Raw genomic sequence first — 24,912 nt, 5'->3', positions numbered from 1 at the left:
CACACACACACGCACACACACACACACACACACACACTTATTTACTTATTTTCTTTGCTTGTTTTTTCACATTTTGGGAGGGGGGGTTCAAATAGTTTTTTCACAATTTTTAAACCATTTGGTTAATAACATATTCATCTATGGTGTAACAAATTCAGAATACATATTGTTGCTTTAGTCACATCTGCCTCTCCCTTCATTTATTTTCCCAGATATTTCTTCCTTGATATGATATCGTACCCTTTCTTTCTGTCTCTGGATGCACTTGTTGAAGAACATCTGATACCCTCCTGCTATAATTGCTTCACTTTACCCGTTTGATTGCTCCTTTATTTGCTCGGGCTGCAGGTAATCAAGCTTGACTCACAACAAACTCTCTCATGCCGTGGACTGATGGACAGTCATTCTCGAGTAACCTTAGCCTGACCATATCAATTGCCGCACTGTAGACCCCAAACATAAGTCATAAGTAAAATAAAAGCTCCTCAAGCTTTGGTAGACACAAACTCATAAGCTGTTTATTGTCTCATAGCCTGTAGAGACTTTGCAAGTGCTCTAGTTTGTTGTTAGGCCAACCGAGGATATTAGTACAGTATATGCCATAGCCTGGAGGTACCATAGACTTGGAATAGGAAACCTTTAAAGGTAGGGTAAGTGATATTTTTGGGTTAAAACAAAAAGTATTTTGTTAAAAGGTTAAAATACTATATTCTGATAGTAATCATTGCTATAGTATACAGAGTGTTTTTTCAGTAACAGATGTCTCCCTGTCTCTCCAGCTCTTTAATAAACAGAAAATAAAATTTTCGGAAGGTGTCAAAATCTCAGCCAATCAGGAGAAAGTACCCATTTTAAGTTTATTTGTATAGTGTTCCAGTTCCAATTTTGTCTGCTCATTTCTTAGTGTCATCACTTCCAATTTCACTTGTTTAATCTGTATCCTGATTGAGTTCTCTGTCCTGGTTGGATAAAATTGGAAATGAAACTGAAACTGAAACGAAAATGCATTTTCTGTTTAATAAAGAGGTGGAGAGACAAGGAGACTCCTAATACTGAACAAACACTCATATATAGCAATGAGTACTATCAGAATATAGAGCTATTTAACACTTATTTTAACTAAAGCAAATCACTTACCCTACCTTTAAGTTAAATATTAAAAACTACAACATATTTCAAAGAAACCCAATTCCCAATTAAGCTCAACATTGTAAAGTTTTAAGTTTTGAGGTGAAAGTATAAAGAAGGAGAAAGGGTCCAAAGTTTTGGTCAGAGTAAATTATGAGAAGATTTTTACTAGTTGCATAGTGAAATAATTACAAAAAATAACATCACACAGGTAATTTGATAATTTATTTTGTAACAGTTTTAGAAATGATGCTTTTTGAGCCTGGACAGAACATAACAAAAACGTAACGTAACAAAAAAAATACCTTATCTCAAAAACAAACTCAATCTCAAAGTCAAAACACGTCAGTACTCTTAGCACTCTGGCCTTTTTTGATAGCTGTAATTGAACTACAAATTATACAAAAATATCAAAAAATGCAATTACTCAAAGTCAAAAATCTCTGCCTCTTTCTCTTTCCAGAAAGCAAAGCTTCGGTCAATGTATTTACAGATTTCATCATTGCTGAAACTAGAAATGTCAGTTCCACTTTTCATCAATTCCTCGTCAGGGGTAGGGCTCTGAACAATGACTTTCGGCACCAGTCGGACCTCTGGGAGGGAGTGTTTCTTAACTTCTGGAATGACTTCGGACGGATTCGGTGCGTTCCCAAAGAACTTGAGCTTAATGTCCTCAAAACCATCCTTCCACTCGCGGTTCCCGGCCTCGATGTCCTGAACCACAGCCTTGTGGAATTCCCGGACCGTCTCCCAGGGGAAGCCGCCCAGGTGGTCGAACACCTCGAAACACAGCAGGTGTCTCACTTTGCGCTCATCTGCAGGCAGGTCCTGCTCCAAGATGTGAAAGTAGCCCAACATGAAGAGGTCGAGGGTGAGGCTGTCGTAGTCGACGAGCACCCCGTCCACGCGAGGCAGGAACTGCTCTGGAGAGTACAGGGCCTGCTGTTTGTGAAGCCTGCAGAGAGTGGTGGACAAAGTACACGACGCTATAACTTGAGTCAAAGTATAGATATTCCTGGTCAAATATGACTAAACTAGAAACTAGAAGTCCTCAGTTACTTTCTTTGGTTAAAGTACTGGAGTATGTTTTATTTTATAATTAATTATTCAAAACTACAAACACTGTATTATTTTCAAAATGCAATTTACATAACCTTGTAACTCACTGAAACAACCTAATGAATGCCCTGACTTGTTTATAGAACCACTATGCTACACAAAGCCTACAGAAACACCTACAGTATAAAAACCGCAGCAATGCAATCGAATCAACAAAGGCATTAGTCAGACAGTGGAATTGCTGTAGATGCCGAATCCACCTCCAAAGGATTGTATTCATTCACAACCAAGTAAAGCTTATGAACAAGGAACTACAGTATTGTTCATTTTGAGGTAACAATCACTCAATGATGTTCCATACAGCTCACAGAAATCTAAGGAGTCACCAGTACAATATTTGTCTTTGAAATGTAGTGGAGTAAAAGTCATAAGTTTTCAAAAAAACAAATACTCAATAAAGTACAGATACTTGACAAATGTACAGTACTCAAGTAAATGACTGTCCAACACTGCTTGTGGATAAGGGTTGTACGATTAATCAAAATGCTGTACTGATCATCAGGCGATGGTGTTCCAGTGAGCCTCTAAAACAAAGCATTCTTGTGCTACTTATAATTTCTGACCAACGAATCAAGTCAACAATGTTGTTTTCCCCAAAACCAAGAATTAGTATCACACGAGCATATTTAGGATTAAGTATTAGTATCTCATAGTCCCCCAATGAACACTTTCTCTTGCATAAAAATGCAATGTTGTGAAACTGACATGAATCATAATTCATATCACAATACAGAACACAATACACTGCAAGCCTTACCTGCGAATCTGTCTGGAAGGGACAATGGAGATCATGGTCTTCCAGTTCCCTAACATCTTGTTGACTGCACTCCTCTGCTTGAAGTAGTGTCCCAGCGAGCTGTTCATCATCATCTTCTTGTTCTCCTCGCTGCTCCTACGGTTTAGCCCGGGCTTGTCAACCACGTCTGACCCCTTGCTGCTCATCTTCATCTCTGGAGAGTCTCTACTCTTCAGTGTAATCGAGTAGGCAGACTTCTTCCAGTGGCCCAGGAACAAGACCACAATGCGCTCTTTCCTGAGGCTGATGGTCTCCCTGACGTCAACTTCGACGACATCGCCGACGTGCTCGTCGATGCCGGAGTCACTGCTCTGGTCCGTCTCAGCGGCAGGCTTTGGAGTTTGTACCTGCTTCTCTGCGTCCTGCTTCTCTGCGTCCTGCTTCTCTGCGTCCTGCTTCTCTGTGCCCTGCCTGTCAATGGCGGGGCTCAATATCGTGTCCTCCTCCGTGTCCACCGAATTTTGATTCTCAAAATTGGACTTGAGGTTTCTGACGGACACTCCAAACTGTTGGATCTCAGTCTCTATCTTCTCCCTCTCCCTGGTGCAGTTCCGTCTCTCTGGCATCTGGGTAAAGACGGAGTTCAGGTCCCCGTTGGGCATCTTGCAGAAGGGCTGGTCCACGAGGTTGCTCAGGAGCAGGGACATGCTCTTAACGATGCCTGAGATGCGGCCGCACCACACAGGCAGAGGGACCTGACTGGTGAAGTCCCTGAACTGCGTGTTGACCGTGATGTTGACTATGGGAGCGGGCAGGATGTGTCGGAGCTCCTCGGCCAGGCGGGCCAGCTCCAGCTCGTAGCCCTCAGAGTTCTTCTGCAAGGAGACGCTCAGAATCTGCTTCTCTAGGTAGATCAGGTCATCCTCGGTCAGCATCTCTCCGGAGGGCCCCAGGATGGCGTTGTGGGCCTGAGAGTACCTCCATGTGACCTTGGCCTCCTTGTCCCCGTTCTCCTGTTAGGAGAGGAGATTAATATGCAACATATTTTCAGGGTTTTTCAAATGGCTTAGGCATTGGAGAACAGTAGTAGTCGTAGTTACAAACCAAACCACAGAAATGTGAATTGACCAATTATCCAAATGGCCATAATTGAGATGTCTATTCTATAAACCAGAGCTCAATCAGAGAGAGAAAGCGAGAGAAAGAAACAGACAGAAAGAGAGAGAGAGAGACAGAGAGAGAGGGACAAATGGAGAGAGGAGCTACGTATTCAAATATCAAAATGTGTTTTATCAAGTGTGTTTAACAATTTGTCATTTCTTCTTAATATGTCACTATAAACAATTTAACAGCGCAATGAGACTTCCGGGACGTGTGTACATGTGTTTGACACATTTTGAACACAGTTAATGTAGCACTCATTAATGACATGCATACAACCCAGATGTGATTTTTTTTGCCTCTGCCTCTGTTCTAAAAACATGGCGTTACTTGCTCCATGTACAAATGCTATGCTACCGTAATGTTCGTGGCTCACCTTCCTCCTCTGGTCTTCCTCAGCCAGTAGCCTAGTCTGCAGCTGCCTAACCATGACCTGCCTCTTCCACTCAGCAATGGGACGGCCCCTCTCGTCATGGCTGGGCACCAGGTAGTCCATGTCCGACAGGTTGGCCGCCTCTGTGGGCAGCACCACCATCCTGTTCTGCAAGAGCACACAGGGAACACCACTGGATGTCAGCTATTAGCAGGCAGCAGCAGGAATGATATGAGTTCAAAGCAAGCAGTCACAGTAATAGTGTGAGAAAAGGGTAGACAGAGTATTCTGGCCCTTTGCCCCCCCCCGAATAATAAGTACGCCTTGCAGAGCCCTGAGGCCCATAGGGCAGGAGTGTATCTCCTGTTTCCTTAGCGTGAGGTAACTTGATGTACAAGTACACCCCCTAAACATGACGCTAGTATGTCGCAGGGAATTACCCCAGTCCAACCCTTGATGCTGAGTGCCAAGCAGGGAGGCATTTTTAGAGTCTTTGGTATGACCCAGCTGGGGATCGAACCCCAACCTCCCAGTCACAGGGCGGACATTCTAGCCACAAGGCCAATGAGCTGGTGTACTACTTGAATAGTAACTAAATATATTGTTGACCCCTATTATCACCATTTTAAGACACTTTTAAGTATTATAATCATTTTAGGACAAATTTAAGAATGTAATAATTTAAGACAATGTAAGTATTATGATAATGTTAAGACATATTTAAGTGTTATAATAATTGTAAGAGATGTAATTTTAAGACATATTTAAGAAAAAAAACCACATTCTATATTCAATAGGCTCATCACATGTCATGGATCACCTCTACTCAGGCTATAATGGACTCTTTCTTTTCTTTAGTAGCAGTGCTAGAATGGCTAGAAGCAGACAGAGCTAGTGTTTCTACTACAGTAGTAGCACTGCCTCAACCTCCACCAGCTCCATTGTCGCCACACCAGAATACTCCATTATGAAAAGCAGCAGAAAAAACACAAGTGACCCTCCCCAACATGACACTGACAGTAACACTGACATACAGTAAAGGTGGCTCTCCACCAAAACAGACTACTTCAGACTACTACAGACTGGCAGTCGAATGAAGTCGGGACGACTCTGGAGATGAGCCATTCCTATGGCCAAAGCAACTAACAGACAAAAAGAGCTGTTCAATAGAAGAGAGGGCAAGTTGAAGTCAGAGAGAAGGATCTTCCATAACAATGATCAGGGTTGCAGATGAAGATCAAACATGCATGTTTGATTTGGGAGTGAGGGGGGGCTCCATACCAGCTGGGAGGAACCCCCAAACTCAATCACTCGATCTGCCCCAAGTTGTGCTTACTCCTTGAATGTTAAAGGATGCTGTTAGCCCAGACTCTTTAAAAGATGAAATCTTGCTCAGCATGGTATTTTCTTGCAGAATCATTGCAGCTGCCATCGGCTTCTGTTCATTGGTGAGTTCTCTCTTTGTCTCTGTGACCTTAGTTGAAGGAGGACATGAGTGCAAACCACATAATGGACATATACTGCAGTAGCAAAGTGAGAGAAGTAGGACTTATTGTGCTCAGGGGTGGCATTTTTATAGCCTAAGACATACGTATACTGTATAATGATCTATTTATTCACAGCATTTCCCCAAAATATTATCAGGGGTCCAGATTTAATCAAACATGACGTTTGATTAGCGAGTGAGGGAGGCTCCATGTCGGCCTTTGCCTGAAGCCCCCAACTCAGTCACTCAATCTGCCCCTGGTTGTGCTTACTGGTTGTCCTGCAAAGCCCCCTGACAGTTTTACAGATGAAATGGACTTCATGTTTTCGAACAGGCCTTTGTCAGTCAAGTTGCGTGCATCCGGCTTCATCTTCTGTTCAACGGGGATGTTTTTCTCGGTCTCAGTGACCTTGGTTGAAAGAGGATAAGTTAAACAGAGCTACCCAGAGAGACCAGAAATTAGGAGAAGGAAATACAAGTAACAGTTGCCAAACTGCAGGGTAACTTTGCTTTTTTTTTGCATTAAAAACAACTAACCACTGCTAACAGTACTAGTGTTTCTAATAGCGGTGTTATCACTGCCTGGATCACCACCAGCTCCATTGTAACCCACTAAGTATTCCAGCAAAAACAAAGCTAAGAGTCTAAAGGCCCCACTAGCAGCCCTAGAGGTTGTGTTGTTGAGATAGCTTGTTTGGGACCAATGTGTTGGACTGACAAGTTTGATGGCAATCTACCCATAATGGTTATGATATTAGATACTGTATGCTGTTTGCAGGGTTAGCATTTTGGCCTGAGGGTGGCAATAGAAGAAAGGCCATGGGGTTACTAAAATCAGTAGGGTTCATCATTCGGGGAGCATTAAGGTGTTCAGCAAATTCCATGGCAATCCAGCCAGTAATTTCTGCGGTATACATGTATTCTTTGTTACCAAAGTGTTGGATGGACGAAACAACATTGCCATCCTTAGAGCACCACCACTAGCGGGTAAAAACATACAGTAAGTGGCCTTTCCCAACATTAAACTGACAGCAACAATGATATACTAGAAGATGACCCATCTCTGTGGCCAGCTAAAAGACAAATAGCAGTGCACTACTCAATAGTGAAGAGAGGGCAAGTTGAAGTCAGAGAGAAGGACTTTCCATAAGAATTATCAGGGGTGCAGATTTAATGAAACATACAGTTTGATTTGGTAGTGAGGGGGGCTCCTCAATCAATCTGCCCAGGTTGTGCTTAATCTTTGAATGGAAAGGCTTCTGTTAGCCCAGACTCTTTTAAAGATGGAATCCACCCCATATTCCTGAGGATGTTTTTTTTAACCCAGAACCTTTGCAGCTGCCATTGGCTTCTGTTCATTAGGGATGTCATTCATTGTCTCTGTGACCTTGGTTGAAGGAGGACAAGAGTGCAAACCACATACTAGACATATGCTGGTAAAGAGAGAGATGGACTTATTGTGCTCAGGGATGGCATTTTTAACAGCTTAAGGGTGCGGTTACACCAAACTTGAATTCGGCCTATGCAGGCGGATTCTGCCAATTATTTTCAATGGGAACAGAGCGGTTCATTGCCATTTGCGGATTTCTGCTCCGTTCCCATTGAAAAGCATTGGCAAAATCCGCCCTAATAGGCATGATTAAAATTCGGTGTGACCGCACCCTAAGACATAATACTGTATAATGATTTATTTACAGCATTTCACCTATAAGGGGTGCAGATTTAATCAAACATGATGTTTGATTAGCGAGTGAGGGGGGCTCCATGTCTGCCTATGCCTGAAGCCCCCAACTCAGTCACTAAATCTGCCCCTGGTTGTGCTTACTGGTTGTCCTGTAAAGCTCCCTGACAGTTTTAAAGATGAAATGGACTTCATGTTTCCGAACAGGTCTTTGCCAGTCAAGTCGCGAGCATCCGGCAGCGTCTTCTGTTCAACAGGGATGTTTTTCTCGGTCTCAGTGACCTTGGTTGAAAGAGGATAAGTTAAACAAGAAGCAGAGCTACCCAAGGAGACCAAAAGGTAACAGTTGCCAAACTGTGCAGTGTAACTTTTCTAATCTTACTTCCACCAGCAGAAACAAAGCTAAGACTCTAAAGGCCCCGCTAGCAGCCCCTAGGTTGTGTTGGACTGACAAGTTTGATGGCAATCTACCCATATCATTTTGAGATACAGTACAGTATGTTGTTTGCAAAGTTGCCATTTTGGCCTGAGGGTGGCACTAGCGGAAAGGCCATGGGGTTAACAAAATCAGTAGGGTTCATCATCCAGGGAGCATACAACAACTTCGATGGCAATCCAGCCAGTAATGTTTGTGATCATATTCTTTGAGACCAAAGTGTCGGATGGATGAAACAACATTGCCATCCTTAGAGCACCACCACTACCGGGGATAAACACATACTGTAGGTGACCCTCACCAACAATAGAACTGACAGTAAAATTACATATTGGAAGATGACCCATCTGTGTGGCCAGCTAAAAGACAAATAGCAATGCACTACTCAATAGTGAAGAGAGGGCAAGTTCTTCAGAGAGAAGGATTTTCCATAAATATTTTCAGGGGTTCAGATTTAATCAAACATATAGTTTGATTTAAGAGTAAGGGGGCTCCATGTCGGCCTTTGCCTGGAGCCTCCAACTCAGTCACCTAATCTGCCCCTGGTTGTGCTTACTGGTTGTCCTGAAAAGGCCCCTGACATTTTTACAGATGAAATGGACTTTCCGAACAGGCCTTTGTTGTCAGTCAAGTTGCGTGCATCCGGCTTCATCTTCTGTTCAACAAAGATGGGGTTTTCTTAAGATAGATTTAAATACTGTAATTATTTTAAGACAGATTTATTTCCCTTAAAAATTATCAGGGTTGCAGATTTAATCAAATCCAGTTTGATTTGATTCAGGATTTCAGTCACTCAATCTGGCCCTGGTTGTGCTTACTGCTTCTCCCGTAAAGTCGTCTGACTGTGTTAAAGATGGCGTGGACTTCATTTCACTGAGCGGTTGTTTTTCGGGCAATTGGCTTGAGTCCAGCAGCAGCTTCTGTTTGGTTGAAGGACATTGGGCAAGAACGCATGAACACATAATAACGAAATAACTTCTTGCTCATAATGTAAAAAGGTTATTTCATTATACGCCAGTTACCTACTTTACAGATTTAGCCACAATTTGTTCATGAATAATTAACAGGAACACACACAAACACACATATGGTACATATGTACATTTGTTGTGTATGTACAACAATTTGTGTATTCCCAGAATACACTCGCTGTAAATGTTTTCTTTAAATAAATAAAATAATATTTTTCGATAAGATTGTTGAAAACGTCTTGTCATGCCTTCAACATTTTTTATTATGTTCTATGCAGATTATTACTAAGCAAATTTTTTTAGGTATTACTTTATGCGCAGATATTCTTTTTTTTGTTTGATTTGGGAGTGGGGGGTCTGCATACTGGCCTTTGACTTGGGCCCCCAAACTCGGTCACTAGTCTCTCCCTTAAAAGATGAAATGGATTTCATGTCCAACCACATACTGGACATCAACTAAAGAATCACTGGGTCAGAGTGATTATGCGCTCAAAATAAACAATAACACAGTAACAATGTAAGGTAGGGGTGAACGTATTGCGCTTACTGCTTGTGCTTGTACTTTAAAGGTTCCTGATATCCTCGAATCTTTTAAAGTTGTTATGGACTTCATATCCTTGAGCAGGCTTTTTTCGCCAAGGCGGCACGCATTTGGCAGCGTCTTCTTTTCATCTTTTGCTGCCTCGACGACCTTGGTCTGAGTAAAACCTTTAAGAACTGCAAAGAAAACCATAAGCGGTTTGTGTTATTTTGTGTTTTCGTGCTTTTTTTCCCCCTGCAATCATACCGTTTCCATTTTCAATGTTATTTTAAACACATTCTCTTTCCTTGAGCAGCGTATTAACCGGTGATCAGATTAAATGAATCACATTGAGAAGAAGCGCGGATCTCACCGGATGTCGCTACCTGAACCTGTTCTATGACGTCACTTTTGACCTTCTCGTGTTGGCCAGGCGTGTGAGATGACCTACGACTGGCTGCAGGGTGTCTTGCCTGGGGAGTATCATCTACCTCTGGTTGCTGATTGGGTGAAAAGAGTGACAATGCCGAGGCCTTTGTGGTTACAAGACGCTTGATCGAAGAAAACAAATGTGAGCAAAGCAAATGAACCGGATCAATATGGCTTTCACCTTTAAGCTGGCCATCTGTGTGCTATGTCTGTGACTTTCCCCGCATGTGTCACTCAGGCACCGGTAATAGTCCTCTCCGCTGGGCTGCCACGACACTATCGTCTTCCCCTTGACTTCCTCCTCTATTAGAGCAGTCTCCTCGACGGGCTGATCCACAGTGAAGGGCTGGCAGAGACAACACAGGGAGAAAGAGACGTTTTTAACCACTTGAAGCCGCAATCCATAATTTTGTTATTGAATGCAATGTTACATTAATCAATCTGTATGGTAGAGTATGCTCTGTGTTAATACAGTATAACTAGCACAACTGTAGTGGTTGGATGTGGTCTCCCTGCTCTTCAATTATGACATTTAGATCTTGTGGTCGGGTAGGACCACTACTGGTTGACAAGAGGTATTGCATGCAACTCTGATGGAAATACCGCGCCTTGACAAACATGCTCTTTGTTATAGCTGAACAGTAAAAATGTCAGCGCTCGGATGTTGGGGGACCCGCAATCAAAGTTACGGATTGCAGCTTTAAACCCCATATACTTCGTCATCCAACAAATAACAAAAATAGCCCATCTACAGACTACAACTTGGTGATAGCCAATAGCAGACAGCCAAATAGACGATCTACTTGCTACAGGGGTGCTGCCAAATTCTGGTGTGATAGGAATGTTTTTGTCCCCCCCACCCCAATACACATTAATATGAATCCAACATATTATTACCAAGATAATTTGTAAACAAAAAACATTTAATTTACCCAACACTGCTGTCAAAGAAACCTATGAAGCCATCAAAGCTGCAGCATCACAAGGAGGCAATAGTCAGCCTGTGGAATACTTCCAAGAAAGTCTCCAATATCTCAACGGTCAACAGACCTTGATGAGACAATTAGCTAAATACGGTGAGCTAGCTTTGAAAGCATCTCATCAAGTTGCATGGAAGGTTTTCTAAAAAAAACAACAACAACACCACTATATTATACAATGTATTTAGTCCCTGTTTCGTCTCTCTCTCTCTCTCTCTCCGCTGGTCCTTGGCCTAAAAACATTAACCCCTAGTGTCGAAGGAACAAAAAGCAGTGGGCTAGTATAGACCCCTGGGGGATTCCGGTCAACTAAGTATATAGGGATTAAGTGGTTAAAGCCCCATGGGGGACCAAAGAACAAATGGGAGCTGGTGTATGTACAGTACAGTAGTGTAGAAGTATAGTATATGTGTAGAGGAGCGCAGGGTGAAAGAGAGCAACCTTGAGTGTACTGACAACATTTCACACCACTGCAGGGGCGGATGCAACATATACAGTATGGAAACATTTACACATGCACCCCCCCCCCCCACCTTAATGAACCTGTAATGTTCTAATGGAGTCCATGCAGAATGCATATCAAATTCAGCTCTCCAAGGACATTATAAAAAAAAAAACTAAACATCAAAGTGCGGTCCTGATAGGGCTGCCGCACGCTGTTGTGTTGTGCTTTGTCTCCATGAGGTGGTCCTTGCCGTTTCCTGTCACACGGCACTTTGATGTCTGGCAGCACCCAATACGCTGTGACACCGCTCCGGCAGAATGAATAAACTTCCCAGAAGTTGTGTAATACGCAAACAGATAAACAGTGTGTGCGTGTGTGGGGGGATCGGGCAACGGGAAAAGGGTTGGAGGGTGGGGGGTGCAATTCCTTTGTGACCCTTCTTGTAACAGTTCAACGTCCTCGAAGCCACAACGCGTTCGCTCTTGTGTATTTAATTAGATCCAGTGGCCGGCCAGCATTTGGTTTTCATCAGCACCCCATCATAATCGCCACGCTGACATAGATAGCCTAACCTCGGCTTTGCCGGGATCCACTCTCTCGCTCTACCCCTCCTATTATCCGAGGCCACAGAGACCCCAGGCAGGACAGATGAGGAGCAATGGTTTCCCCACAAACAGCTCCTTACTGTACCACTGACAGACACAGAGTCAGGATTCTGTAATCCCCGTGGGGAAAGCCAAAAGTGACTGGAAATTGTTTGAGAAAAACATACAGCATCTATTTACATAACATTCTGTCACTTCGTTTTTTGTCTTTTCTCTGGAATTCATAATGAAAATAGCTTTTTCCCCCTTATGTAAATTACTCAAGTTTATGGTGATGAATTTCAACATGGAATGCATACATTGGTATACATTATACAGAGTACACTTAAATGTAAATACATGTCCGCCTACATTTTCATAGCATCTTGGTCATGTGATTTCCTACACCTTGGAGATGAGTGTTTGTGGGTCTGCAGCAATAACCATCAAGATACAACAAGAATCCATCTCTCTACAAATTTTTTTTGTTACTTAAAACAGCTGGTTGGGGTCTAGCTAAACTGTACGATGCCTCACTTGCCAACTCAGTGATGTGTCAAATGACAAAGTCTTTTAGCACATTAATCAATTAATCAATCTTCCTCATTCTAGCATACTGCTCACACAGCTCTTACAGTAATCCAAACTCTAAAACCTTTTCAGGAATATAAACACTGAATAATAAGAACATCTTCAGAAGCATCCAACTATGACAGAATATTGGAAGCCCTTAGCTTAGTCATGGCTAACAGTAAATAGCTACTATAAGAGTGACCAGAAAATAGTTAAAATTCTGCCAAGCCAGCCTCTTGCTGCTACGGCTCGCCTCAGGAGATTCACTAAAACCACCACTCCCATTAAAAGAAAATATTCTTCAGGCTGCAAAGAAAACAGTTATAGAAGTAACATTTTAACAAATAAATGAATAAATAAACAAATACATAAATGAATAAATAAACAAATAAATAAATGAATAAATAAACAAATAAATAGATTAAGTAATTAAGTAAATAAGCAACAAACAAAACAAAAAACCTGGAAAACAAACAAACAAACAATACTAGGCCTAACTAAGCTTGACATAATATCTTCCATGAACAGGCTTAGGACTTACTGTGAAACTCTGGCGGCGCTGACTTGTGCGGTCTGGCCACGTATCCAGGCAGCCCCCTAACAGTTGAGGATATGACACTATCTGCAGATGACCCACCATCCGTTTGACACCATCGTCAACATCTCAGCGTGTGGCCAAGGGCCGCAGGGCAATAAACAATAAACTCTGATCTGAGAATGTTGTTAATAATTAAAGGGAGAGGATAGGGTGGCTGGTAATGCACCTAATGGACGGACAAACCAATGGCCAATGTTGTTGCACGAAGGGAGGTATCAGCGGAAGGCTGTCAAAGCAGCTGGAAAAGAGATACTTTATCCATCGCATTCAGGTGCTTTTTCCACTCTCTTCTGCTGAATGAGAAAGCCATCACGTCCTTTTTTTTTCTTCTTTTTTTTTTGGCAACGTCCACCTGAGATGATTAGCAAAATGCCATTGTGGAAACACAAGGACTGCCATAGGTCTTGACCTGAATTCACGCCGGAACTAACAGATGATGTGGAAAAGCTGATGGGAAAGTCTGGATGAGAGAAGGATGGTCTGAGATAAACATAAGTCTCTTGTATCACGCTCAGTCATTAGCACACAGACCTTTGTCCAAATGACAGGAATAGCATGCCTGTTGTGACAAACTGTGATCACGTTCTCTGGGATCAGATGACTGCGAAGTCATCATTCATCAATCCACTGAGTTTCCTGAGAGATACATACTTTTACGTCCCCATTAAATCAACATGTTCAGTGGTGGAGTCCTTAAGTCTGAGTTATACTTAGTTTTGCGCGGGTGTCGTGCACAGAAAATAGCAGACCTACAAGCTTTGTGACGTGCTGTGAGCTTGTAGATCAGCTATTTTTGGTGTGCGACACCCATGGACAACTAAGTATACAGTAAATCAACCATTAGGCCTACCTGAATGCATTTAAAACAAACACACACTGAGTTTGAAAGCAAAAGAATGGATGGAAGTAGGATTTTTCTACCCTCTTATCAATACACATCTCCGGAGGTCTGTCAGTAATGGGGATCACAGGGCTTGTTCAGGGATCTGATTTAGACTTGTGTAGAATTGTAGAATACGTCCCCATGTGTGATAAACATCGTGCTGTAATCCGGCCAGGGTCTTTGTGAGATTTCGGAGACAGATCTGTATCCAGAGGCTTGATGCAACAGAAGATGAGGGTTTAATGAGAAGCATGCCTGTGCATTCTTTGCTGTGGTGAACTGGGAGAGGACGAGCCCATGCACAAAGTTCACAAGGTACCCTCTAGTGGCGATGGGGATTTAGACTGCAGCACCATGGGATTCGTCACCCACAGTCATCCATGGCAAATAGCTTGTTCTTCCTCATAGGTAACACAGTAACAGCAGAAAAGCACAGTGATGAATGACAGGACATTTTGGCCTGATTCTGTCCAAAAACATGTTCTAAAAATACCAGTTGTGGACCACAATGTTTTTGGCAAGATTGCCGTGAATGAGGAGTGAAAAAAAAAAGAGTATGTGTGCAAAATAAACCTCACTCCACGCTCTGTTTATTTGAATGCAGCTGTTCCTGAGAGGCATGGTGAGGAAGATCGCTTGGCTCGGGGGCGGCCCAAAACATGGGGAAACACACGCAACTCTCCTGGTCAGCGGTTCTAGCAATCCATTTGGGTCAACGATCGGAAATGAGAATCTGACACTTTGGAACTGATGAACCCCAGTGACACAAATGCAAAACACACCACAAGCGTAACTGAAGCATGCCTGATCCCACAAACAGTAACACTGTACGTTTCAGAGTGCTCCTCCGAAATATGACAAGAAAGGATTTAAAAGCGTGCCATTTCTGGTGCTTCAGATGCCCTATCGGATGAACCCACTTTGTTGTCATCATTTCTATCGGGCAGTGCCAAGAAATATAATACTCCACACGGTCTGCTACCACACTGTGTGGTATTCAGGGGTGACCGTTGTGACACTTCCAAGCCCTGGAGAAGAAGAAAAAAAACGAGAAAAAAAAAAACATGACACACAATCAAACGTGGGATTGAAGCCAGTGACGTCCTGGTCTCCGGGCCCTCTGGGGGATAGGGTTGCCTGTTCCCGGCATCAGAATGGTGAAAACGCTGAAACTTAAGCTCCTGGATCTCATAACGGGCTCAGCCCCTAGGCCTTCCACCTGAGCCACTGGAGAGGGGTAACTGATAGGCTCGTTGGCTGGCGGTGGCTCTGCCTGCGTCCAACGTGGCAACGGCTCCTGTGCTAATTAGCTTCCCCATTGTTGACAGAGGATTATTGCTGAGGGGAGCACAGCCCATCACTGGCTCCCCGTCATCAACCACTTCACATATGAGTACTCCTCCTCCTCCTGCTGACTTATTCATTGTTTCTATTAGTTGAATAGCTTCCGTTACTATCTCACGTCGTCCGTAGCGGTCGACGTCACAAGCCCCTGGGCCTACGGCTTAACGAGGCAAGTGTAAAGATAGCTCTCACGTCCCACAGGTGGACTGGCTGTTATTTACGCGGGTCGACTGTATACAGACAGGGTGGTCCCCACTCTTCCAGCCTGTCTGTCTAGTTAAAGGAGAAATATTATCACTTAACCCCTTCTCAGATTTCAGTGATGAAAGGCAATGCTCCCTGTCCAACAATTAATGAACCTTTTGAGGGATACACAGAGAAAGGGAAAAAAAGACAACAAATATATGGTACCAGGCTATGCGAAGCAAGCACCCTTTGCTTTCTTTAAAGGAGTAATTTCTATCTATTACACACCGCATGAAGCCTTGAATTCATGGAGATTTCTTTTTTTTGTTGCATTCCTGAGCCAATAATTTGATGACTGGGTCATCGGTCAATAAGAGACTCGGTAGGAGACTCTTTGAGTCTCTGCCGGTCATCAAATTATTGGCTTAGAATTTAAGGCTTCATGGGGTGTGTAATTGATAGAAAATAAGTAATGTTTTGAGTGAACTACTCCTTTAAGGCCAATGCAAGCCAGATTTAGATCTTGTGGCGCCCTGATCGGGATTCACTGCGGTAAGGTGCAAACAAGGTGTTGACACTGAAATATTCATCAGTTAAATTAAGGGGTGCCGTAATTACCACTCAAAACAAAAGGGCTAATCTCAGAGAGTCCTTGGCGGTAACTGAGAAGGCCAAAGCCAATCTGCTGCTGTACATGGATTTAGCGGCTCAGACTGTGACGCCTTATTAACCACCAATACCATCATTGTCCACTTTTTACGCCTATTAAATTGAGAGTCAATCAATTAAGTTGAGCGGCTTCAGCGCGGGACCGTGTTGAATTACGTACATGTTCAAGAATAAGTAAAATGACAGTGATTGCCGTGATGAAACTGATATGAAATTGTGCAGCAGTTGCACAATCTCCCAGATGTCTGCTGCTGACCGCCTTCCACGTCCTGGCTTTGATTTGCACGCCAAACAAAACAGCAGCTTGGCGATGCAGTGGCCACAAACTCGACCGAGGCTTAGTGCGCCAGAAAATGTAGGTTAAGTTAACCACATGAACCCTAGCGCCTCTGTTCTGGGGGCGAACAATTGGCAAAAATAGCTGATTTTTGTGAGCATGTAGATCGGCTATTTTCGGCGAAGAGATTTGGTGTAGAGGGACAAAAGGAGGGAGCCTAGTACAGACTCCAGGGGGACTCCGGTCAGCGAAGTATATAGGCTATAAGTGGTTACATTAAAAGGGGGATTCTTACATGTTTCTCCCTGGCACGGAGGTAACTGGCACATTCGTAGTGTCCGTTGTACTCTGCCAAGTCTGCTGCCGTGAATCCATCGATGTCTCGCTCCAAGGGGTGCGCCTGATTGGCCAAAAGGATTTTGCAGCACTGAAAGAGAGAGAGAGATAGAGAGAGAGGACACATTAATTATAAGCACCTTATTGTATGTCATACATTTATTTATGAACAGAGACCCCGGGCCGACCTCTAGCTCCCTGTTCTCCGCAGCGTCATGCAGGGGCGTGCCCCCCCAGTAGTCTTTGATGACCTTTGCCCCCATGCCAAGCAGCCTCTCCAAGATGCGCCGGTGCCCTCCGCTGGCGGCAAAGTGCAGAGCAGTTGCTCCTTCTTTGTCTTGGCAACATATGCTTAAGTCGGTGAATGTGACCTGTGTCGGGCAGATCAGACACGATCAAGGTAATATTGTGACACACACACACACACACACGCACACACACACACACACACACACACACACACACACAAACACACACACAAACACACACATCATTATTATTAATGTTTGTTTGGTTTGGAACAGTTGGTATGGTTTTGTGGTTTTGAACAGTGTACTACCGACCAGCCAGACCACCACAGCATAGTGGCCCATGTGTGCAGCAGCGTGCAGGCCACTCATGCCGTCATTGGCCCTCAGGTGGACATCGGCCCCGCAGTCCTTCACCAGGTACTGGGCCACATGCAGGTGTCCCTCCTGGCAGGCTAAGTAGAGTGGCGTCGCACCGTTGCTCATCTGCCGGTTCACACAGCTGCAAGGGAGATGTAGGTATAACGTGCGAAACGATAAGGCATTGAAACCGAGAGGGAGGTCTTAGTGTCCAAACACAGAGGATAACGTGTGATCTTTTATCTGCGCTGTCAAACCGGCTCGCATCCGTGACTCCTCTCTGAAATCTCAGACGTCGTCTATTCACTGCGCAACGCTTTCAACTGCACGCCGTGTGAAATAAATACCAATCGCTTTACTCGCTGATAAAGGGGGTTTTCATGGGTCCAAAAATCTCTGATCTGAAAAGTGGATCGGTTATCAGGGGGTCCGCAACATCTGAGCACGCCGTTCAAACGTACGGGCGTCAGGCCTCGTTTACATTACATACACATACTGTACTTGTGGCAAAGGCCGCTGACATGTGACAGACAGTCACCGGTCATCCATTATTCAAGAGCTGCTGATGGTCTCATGTGATGTACTGCAGCGACCCCACCGCGTGTCATGCAAATTACAGCCGTGCCCTCCGGTAACAAAGACATGAAAGGAGGAGACGACATGGCTTTAGTTGTCTGAGTCTGAGTGCTTAATGTCTCAGGTTCAGAGGGTCGGGGGGGAATTTGACGGCAGAGGGCGGATGACATTTCACACGATCCCCTCTCTTTTGACTTTTGACTGGGCTTCATCGCAGCGACCCGTACACTGTCGGACGCGCTCGGGTGTAGCCGACTGCATTAAGTCCCCACGTTCAATTATGAATTACCCTCGAAAAGTGAAGTCGGCTGATTGTCTGGTTAAGAATCTCCAAGCATCCCAAGCACATGAAATAAGAACTTATCTATTTTCCGTCATCATTTATTCAACTCAGAACCACGATCACATGGATGGAATCGTACATAAACGCTGTACATTACAATAACAGTATCAGTAAAGGAGTCTAACCTGTTCTCTTAATATTTTCATCAGTGGGACTGTTCCGGCTTTTTTTTTTTTAAATATAATTTAAAAAAAAAATGTAAATATTAATAAAAAAACATATTATTTTAGTTTAAGAAAATATGTCTGACTGTATGTGAATCATGTCCTATCTGATTTATTTTTTCTTTTAACGTTCTGTTTTTTTTTTTACATACTCACAGGTCATATACGGTAGTCATTACTGAAGCAAATAAACAAAGTATCTCAAAACAGTCCAGAAAATGAGTGGGTGACAGACTCAGTCCTATCTGAACTTCAAACCTGCCGTGATGTGCTCACATCCTTATCACGTGGATCTAAAGCAGTGCTTTTCAACCAGTGGTCCGGGGACCACCAGTGGTCCTTGGGGGGTACATGGGGGTCCCCGGGCTATTCAAAAATAGCAGATATACTTAGCGCGTACGAGCTTGTAGATCTGCAATTAAAAAAAAATCTTGAACATGTGTGCAATCTTTGAATATATAACATTTTTAACTCAAATCTGGGGGTCCCTGGCACAAAACCATTTCAAATGGTGGGGTCCGCGGCCAGATACATATGAATTTGGGGGTCCTTGGCATGAAAACGTTTGAGAACCACTGATCTAAAGTGTTATTCCAAGGTGGGGGGTCAGGATGAGTTAGTCTGTATACAGTATACAGTAGTCAAGGGACTGTCAGTGATTTGAACTGGTCGATAGGCATGCTATTACAATTCATTATTTTATTAACAATTTAGTAATAAATGCAATTTAACCAATAGGGTTCCCACGTCAAATTAAGTCTCCTACCTCGTCCAGAAGAACCAGAAGGTTCCTGGTTCCATTCCAGGGTCCTCCTGGCTTCATGTCGAAGGGTCCTTAAGCAAGACACTTAACCTTTTAAGACTGGGAACGCATCTGTGTCATTTTTTGATTTCTTTGGCTATTAAAAAATAGCAGATATACAAGCTCATAGCGCGGCACCGAGTGGCGCACTATGAGCTTGTAGATGTGCTATTTTTATTTTATCGTGAAAATGTGTGCAAATCTTTGAATACATGTATTTTTTAAAGCGAACATTTGTAACTAAAATCTTTGCTTAACCCTGCAAGACCCGGATATATTTCTACTTACAAAAAAAAATTGTCAACCTTTCAGATGGTGTTTTAGGAGTACTTTGGAGAGGAAAATATAATGTTTTTTAAAAAAAATAGTTTTCGTAAGGTTTTATTGAAATGTTGTAATATTACAACAGTGGGTCTAACGGGTAGCAGAATTTCCTATAGGCCATTTTTACTCACTGTCAGAATAGCATGGCAAATGTCTATATACTTCACTAAAACAACTTAAGGGTTCATTTATATGGTTATGGTTTATCATTTGGCCTCAGAACAGTATACATTATGAATAATATTGGGCCTCAGAACAGTACATTATGAATAATAACATCAATAAGCCATATTTTTAAGAATTTTGATTTTATTAAAAGAACAAAATGAAAAACAGTACAATGAATGTACTAAAGAAACCTAATTACAATATACACTGGTCACAATGTGATGCAAACAGCCCTCCACCGAAGACCAATTCACACCTGCTCAAAATGAAACGGGCACCCCCTCTCATCCATCTATTTGAACACCATTTACAATCACTTGCTTTTTAGCAGTGATAGTCCCAGAAACAGTTTCGGTCTCCTGAAATGCACAGACGAACACCACACTTGTGGCAGAGTAAGCTGGTGTAACTTGAACAGCCACTATTCCTGCAGCGCCCCCTCTCTGTCTTCCGTGGGAGGTGTCCAACTTGGTCCTGGCGCACATCTGATGGCCGATGTTGACATGGTGCCTTGCGTGGATTGCAGTCTGGACTATCTTCCAGTTGTCTCTTCTGAGCTGAAGATGGCCGTCCCCTCTTTGGCGTTTTGACTGCAGTGTTCACCTGATTAGAACAGAATAAATGAATATACATGTCAAAGATTCATCAGGATACAAGTCTGAGATATTGCAAACATTGAAATACTAAAATGACTAATGGTAAACATAACTTGATTCTTACCAGAATGAGAGAGGATGCAAGATCTGCTTGGAAGAGTCTGAGTATCAGGATGTCTTTCTGTGGGACCTTGAGAGCTTCACAGTTTCGCGTTTGTAGAGGAGCCAGGCGTTGATCACAGCAAGGGCGATGGTGTGCCAGAAGATGTACATGTACCAGCGACGGGCTTTCAGGGGGAACTTGTACTTGGCTGTGAAGGAGTCCAGCAAATCCACACCACCCATGTACTTGTTGTAGATGTAACGAGGTCATCAAAGACTGATATCTGTTGCGTGGCATCACATCAGCTACAGGGGCATATCGTGTGTTGGCTTCCCAGTACATTCGGCATCCATTCATTTGTACAAGGCCCATGTTCAGATGCATGCCCATCATTTGCTCTATTTCTTTTCCACTTGTGTTAACTGATGTTCCTGTTGTTTGAAGGCTGTACACATTTGTGTTTGTTGTCAGGGAGTCAATCATGTCTTCGGACACAAACCGGCGGAAGTACTGCAGTGGTGTGTGGAGTGAACTCACATCTTCAGTCAAAGGTGGACCAGAAAAGTCTGTATTAGGGCTGATGAAGGTCTTCTTCTGCCACTGATATCTTTCACTGGGTTTGGCGTGTTTGGCCGGTTGGGGGGGGGGCAGTGGGTCAGTGGGTTCACTGGGTTCACTGGGTGGATGGTTTTCTTTGGACTCCTCTCCACAGGCCTCTTCATCCGACTCTTCATCAGTTTCAGTAAAGTCGATGTCCACATCACTCTCTCCATTCATTACAATATCCAACACATCCCTTGCAGTGAAGCGAGGCTCTCTCCTTGCTTGTGGCATTCTGAAATGAAAATAAAGAAATACCATTAGTACATTAGTACTAGCACATCTCACTGCAGGTACATATTTCACAAGTCACACAATACTGTCTGGCCAACCTATTGTACTTTGCTTATCCTCACAAGTGGCATCAGTGATGATGGTACTTAGCACCATCAGTGATGAATGATGATGCTTAGCCTAACAAAGGGATTGGGGATGACTGTAAGTGGGCAATCCCAACACCCATCACATGAACAATGATGAGAGATTCTTAACTGGGCGACTCCCATATGAACAATTACCATACACTGATTGCTAACCACAAACATTACCAAAATGTTTTGCTAAAACATTATAGGCAATGACATGTTATAAGCTAATGATGCAGTATATTTGTCTTCGAGTACAATTGGTTACAATATACAAATTGGTATATATATATATATATATATATATATATATATATATATATATACACACACACACACACACACACACACACACACACACACACACACACACACACACACACACACACACACACATACCAATTTGTATGTTTTAACCAATTGTACTCGAAGACAAATATACTGCTTTAGCTTATAAGTTATAACATTTCATTGCCTATAATGTTTTAGCAAAACATTTTGGTAATGTTTGTGGTTATTTGTGGTATATATATATATATAGTAATGCAATGTGGGGAAAATACACATAATTGTATAAATGTATTGTGAAAACTATAAGACTCCACTTAGCCAGGTGAACAGGTGGCATTGCTATTTGCTACCACTATGACCCAGAGTTGTAAAAAAACAACAAGTATAAAGCATGCTCTAATTTACATTTGGGGGATATCTTTCCCAATAATATCATATGTACATGTTCTAGACATTCTAATGATCACCAAAAAAATTATTGCAGACATTTTACTTACTTTTTTGTGAGAAATCCTGTCCAGTGAAAAAGAGATTGTTCTTCCTTCAAGGATTTTCAAGTTGTGACTTTTCCTGCCTCTGTGGGGGGTATTTATATGCAAATATCCCGGCCAATGACATTGCAAGACTAAACAATAGGATCCAATGATGATGTTTAGGTGAAAGAATAACAGGAAAACAAATGATTTATACCATGTTTTTGATAAAATACAAATGTTGTAATATTACAACTGCGGGTCTTGGAGGGTTAAAGGGTTAAAACCTGACTGCTCCCGATGAGCAGGCTGGTGCCTTGCCATTGCCGTCGGTGTGTGAATATGTGTGTGAATGGGGGAATCTACCACACATTGCAAAGCACTTTGGATAATGGTACTACAATATAGCAGTGGTTCTCAAAGTGGGGTCCGGGGACCCCCAGGGGTCCTTAAGGGGGATCAAGGGGGTCCCCAGTAAAATGTGTTAATAATAGTGTCAAAATCAGTTTAACCACTTTAACCCTGTATACATCGGCTATTTGAAAATAGCAGATCCCTCTACAAGCTGTTACGATGCTTGTAGATCGGCTATTTCCATAAAATCTTGAAACATTTTAACTACACAAATCTTGTATGAGCGTCCCTGGCACAACGTATTTTCAGATGGGGGTCCACGGCTAAATACATACTAATTTGGGGGTCCTTGACATGAAAGAATTTGAGAATCCCTTATAGAAATGAGACTCAGCAGGCCTTTGACACAGATCAAATGGAACATTTACTGAGCCGAGCTCATTGGCCTTTGAGCGCAGAAAGGCCAACAGCGAGGATGAAGACAGGCAAGATGAAGGTCTTACCCGGGTGCTTGCTGAACCAGTAGTTTCAGACAGGTGAGGTCTCCCTTGGCGGCAGCGTAGTGTGCAGGCAGCGCTCCACAGTGCGTCTCCACCTCGGCCACGCCCCCGACAGACAGCAGCCACTTAATTACATCCACACAAGCGAAACGGGCCGCGAGGTGGAGCGCGGTGGCTCCGCCAGCATCCTGGTTCTAGAAGGGACCAGAAGGCTGACTGTTTCACTGTACATTACATTATTAACGGCATTCTCAACCCTAACAGTATCACAATGCATGCTGTAATGAACCTTTAGATGCACAAAAGCGACACTCAAGCATGCTCAGGTATACCACACACTAAACAGAAAACAAATAGGGATCCAAATTTAACTTTGATGATCAAATGCAAGCATTTATTTGTTGTTGGCATTGCAGGGTAGCCTTGCCAACTGTAGAGTTCATGAGGAAAAGTCATTGTCCTCGGGACCTCATTCCAAAAGCTATATGCTAGTGGGTTTCAGTGGGACAACAAATACTTAATGAAGCTAATGATGGTAAAGTATGGAACTCTGCATGTGTTCTTTTTCTTGAAAAGCCATCCAAATTACCACCTTGATGAATCGCCCTGTTACTGGTAAAAATTGAAGAGTGAGGACAGCCCCATACCCATCTGGACATAATTAGAGAGCCGATGTAATTCTACAGGATATCAAGTAAGTCAACACCATGATCAGCTGGTAAGACATCTGACATGGTACTCTGCGGTACCTTTTACAAATGTAGTTGCGTAACCCTGGTTGGGGATCAGTTTGAATGTCAGATGACCAGGAGAAGCCGTCTCCTCAATTTGGATTGACATTACACGCAACTCATCTGAAAGGCAAGTGAAAGCCCGGAAGTGTGCCCTTCCCTCTCTGGCGTTGACCTCGGCAGTGTAGTTCTATCCGTATTGGAGCTTGCCAGACTCACCTCGATGTTGCATCCGCATGCGTCCACCAGCCACTGCAGTTCGCGGGTGTGGCCAGTGGCCGCTGCATCATGCGCTGGCGTGGCTCTGTTCAAGGCCCGGGCGCCGGCTGCGAGGCCCAACTCGCCTACCAGGAAACACAGGCACTCCAGGCGGCCACACCGCGCTGCGTGGTGCACCGGGCCGGCACCCTGGGCATCAGTGATGTCTGGCAAGAGCTGACCACAGGACGCCAGCTCCCTCAGGGTTGCCAGGTCCCCGGAACGAGCTGCCTGGATGGCTCGGTGCAGCACCATCCCCTGGCACTATCTCCCTGGGCTGGAATAGTAAGCTATGGCACACAGTAGACGCTCGCTGGAGCTCCTTGGATCCCTGTGAGCTACCGTCTCTGGCATGAACACAGGCCAACGCTCTCTCTCTCTCACACACACACACACACACACACGTGCGCACACATACACACACACACAAACCATATGCACACATGCACTCATTGCCTCCTCCCGAGCCAGGAAAGCGACACCCGAGCAGCAGCCAGCTGGCCAGCGGGACTGTGGGACGAAGAGGAGGGGGTCAGGCCCAGTGAGATAGAAAGGTAATGAAAGACGGGTGGAGGCACAGCGCTCATGGCCTCCCGCTCCCCTTTGTGCAGCGGTGAACACATGCTGGCATACGCAGCCGCGCTTCACTGGAGACGGGGGAACCGAGGCGGCACGGAAACTTAAGTAACGGGAGAAGTCACTGCCAAGCCATGGAGGATTACGATGAGTGTGTTTTTATTT

At 43.7% G+C, this 24,912-nt stretch overlaps 1 protein-coding gene across 1 annotated transcript; it reads right to left on the bottom strand.

Annotated features, from left to right (window-relative positions):
* Nucleotides 1–1,334: 1,334 nt before the first annotated feature.
* espnla (espin like a) lies at nt 1,335–24,689 on the bottom strand. Its single transcript, XM_080430531.1, has 12 exons — nt 24,133–24,689; nt 23,186–23,376; nt 17,479–17,665; nt 17,104–17,286; nt 16,875–17,006; nt 10,222–10,386; nt 9,985–10,111; nt 9,639–9,808; nt 8,939–9,040; nt 4,521–4,685; nt 3,005–3,996; nt 1,335–2,083 (listed from the first exon to the last, which is right to left on the bottom strand). The coding sequence occupies exons 1-12, from the start codon at nt 24,424–24,426 to the stop codon at nt 1,552–1,554; spliced, it is 3,240 nt and encodes a 1,079-aa protein (XP_080286657.1). The 5' UTR covers nt 24,427–24,689; the 3' UTR covers nt 1,335–1,551.
* Between the last annotated feature and the right edge of the window lie 223 nt (nt 24,690–24,912).

This window comes from Gymnoscopelus braueri (genome assembly GCF_963280865.1).
Source record: "Gymnoscopelus braueri genome assembly, chromosome: 6".
Classification (NCBI taxonomy): Eukaryota; Metazoa; Chordata; class Actinopteri; order Myctophiformes; family Myctophidae; genus Gymnoscopelus; species Gymnoscopelus braueri.
Note: the sequence above shows the minus strand (reverse complement) of the source record. Positions and strands in the feature narration are given on the sequence as shown.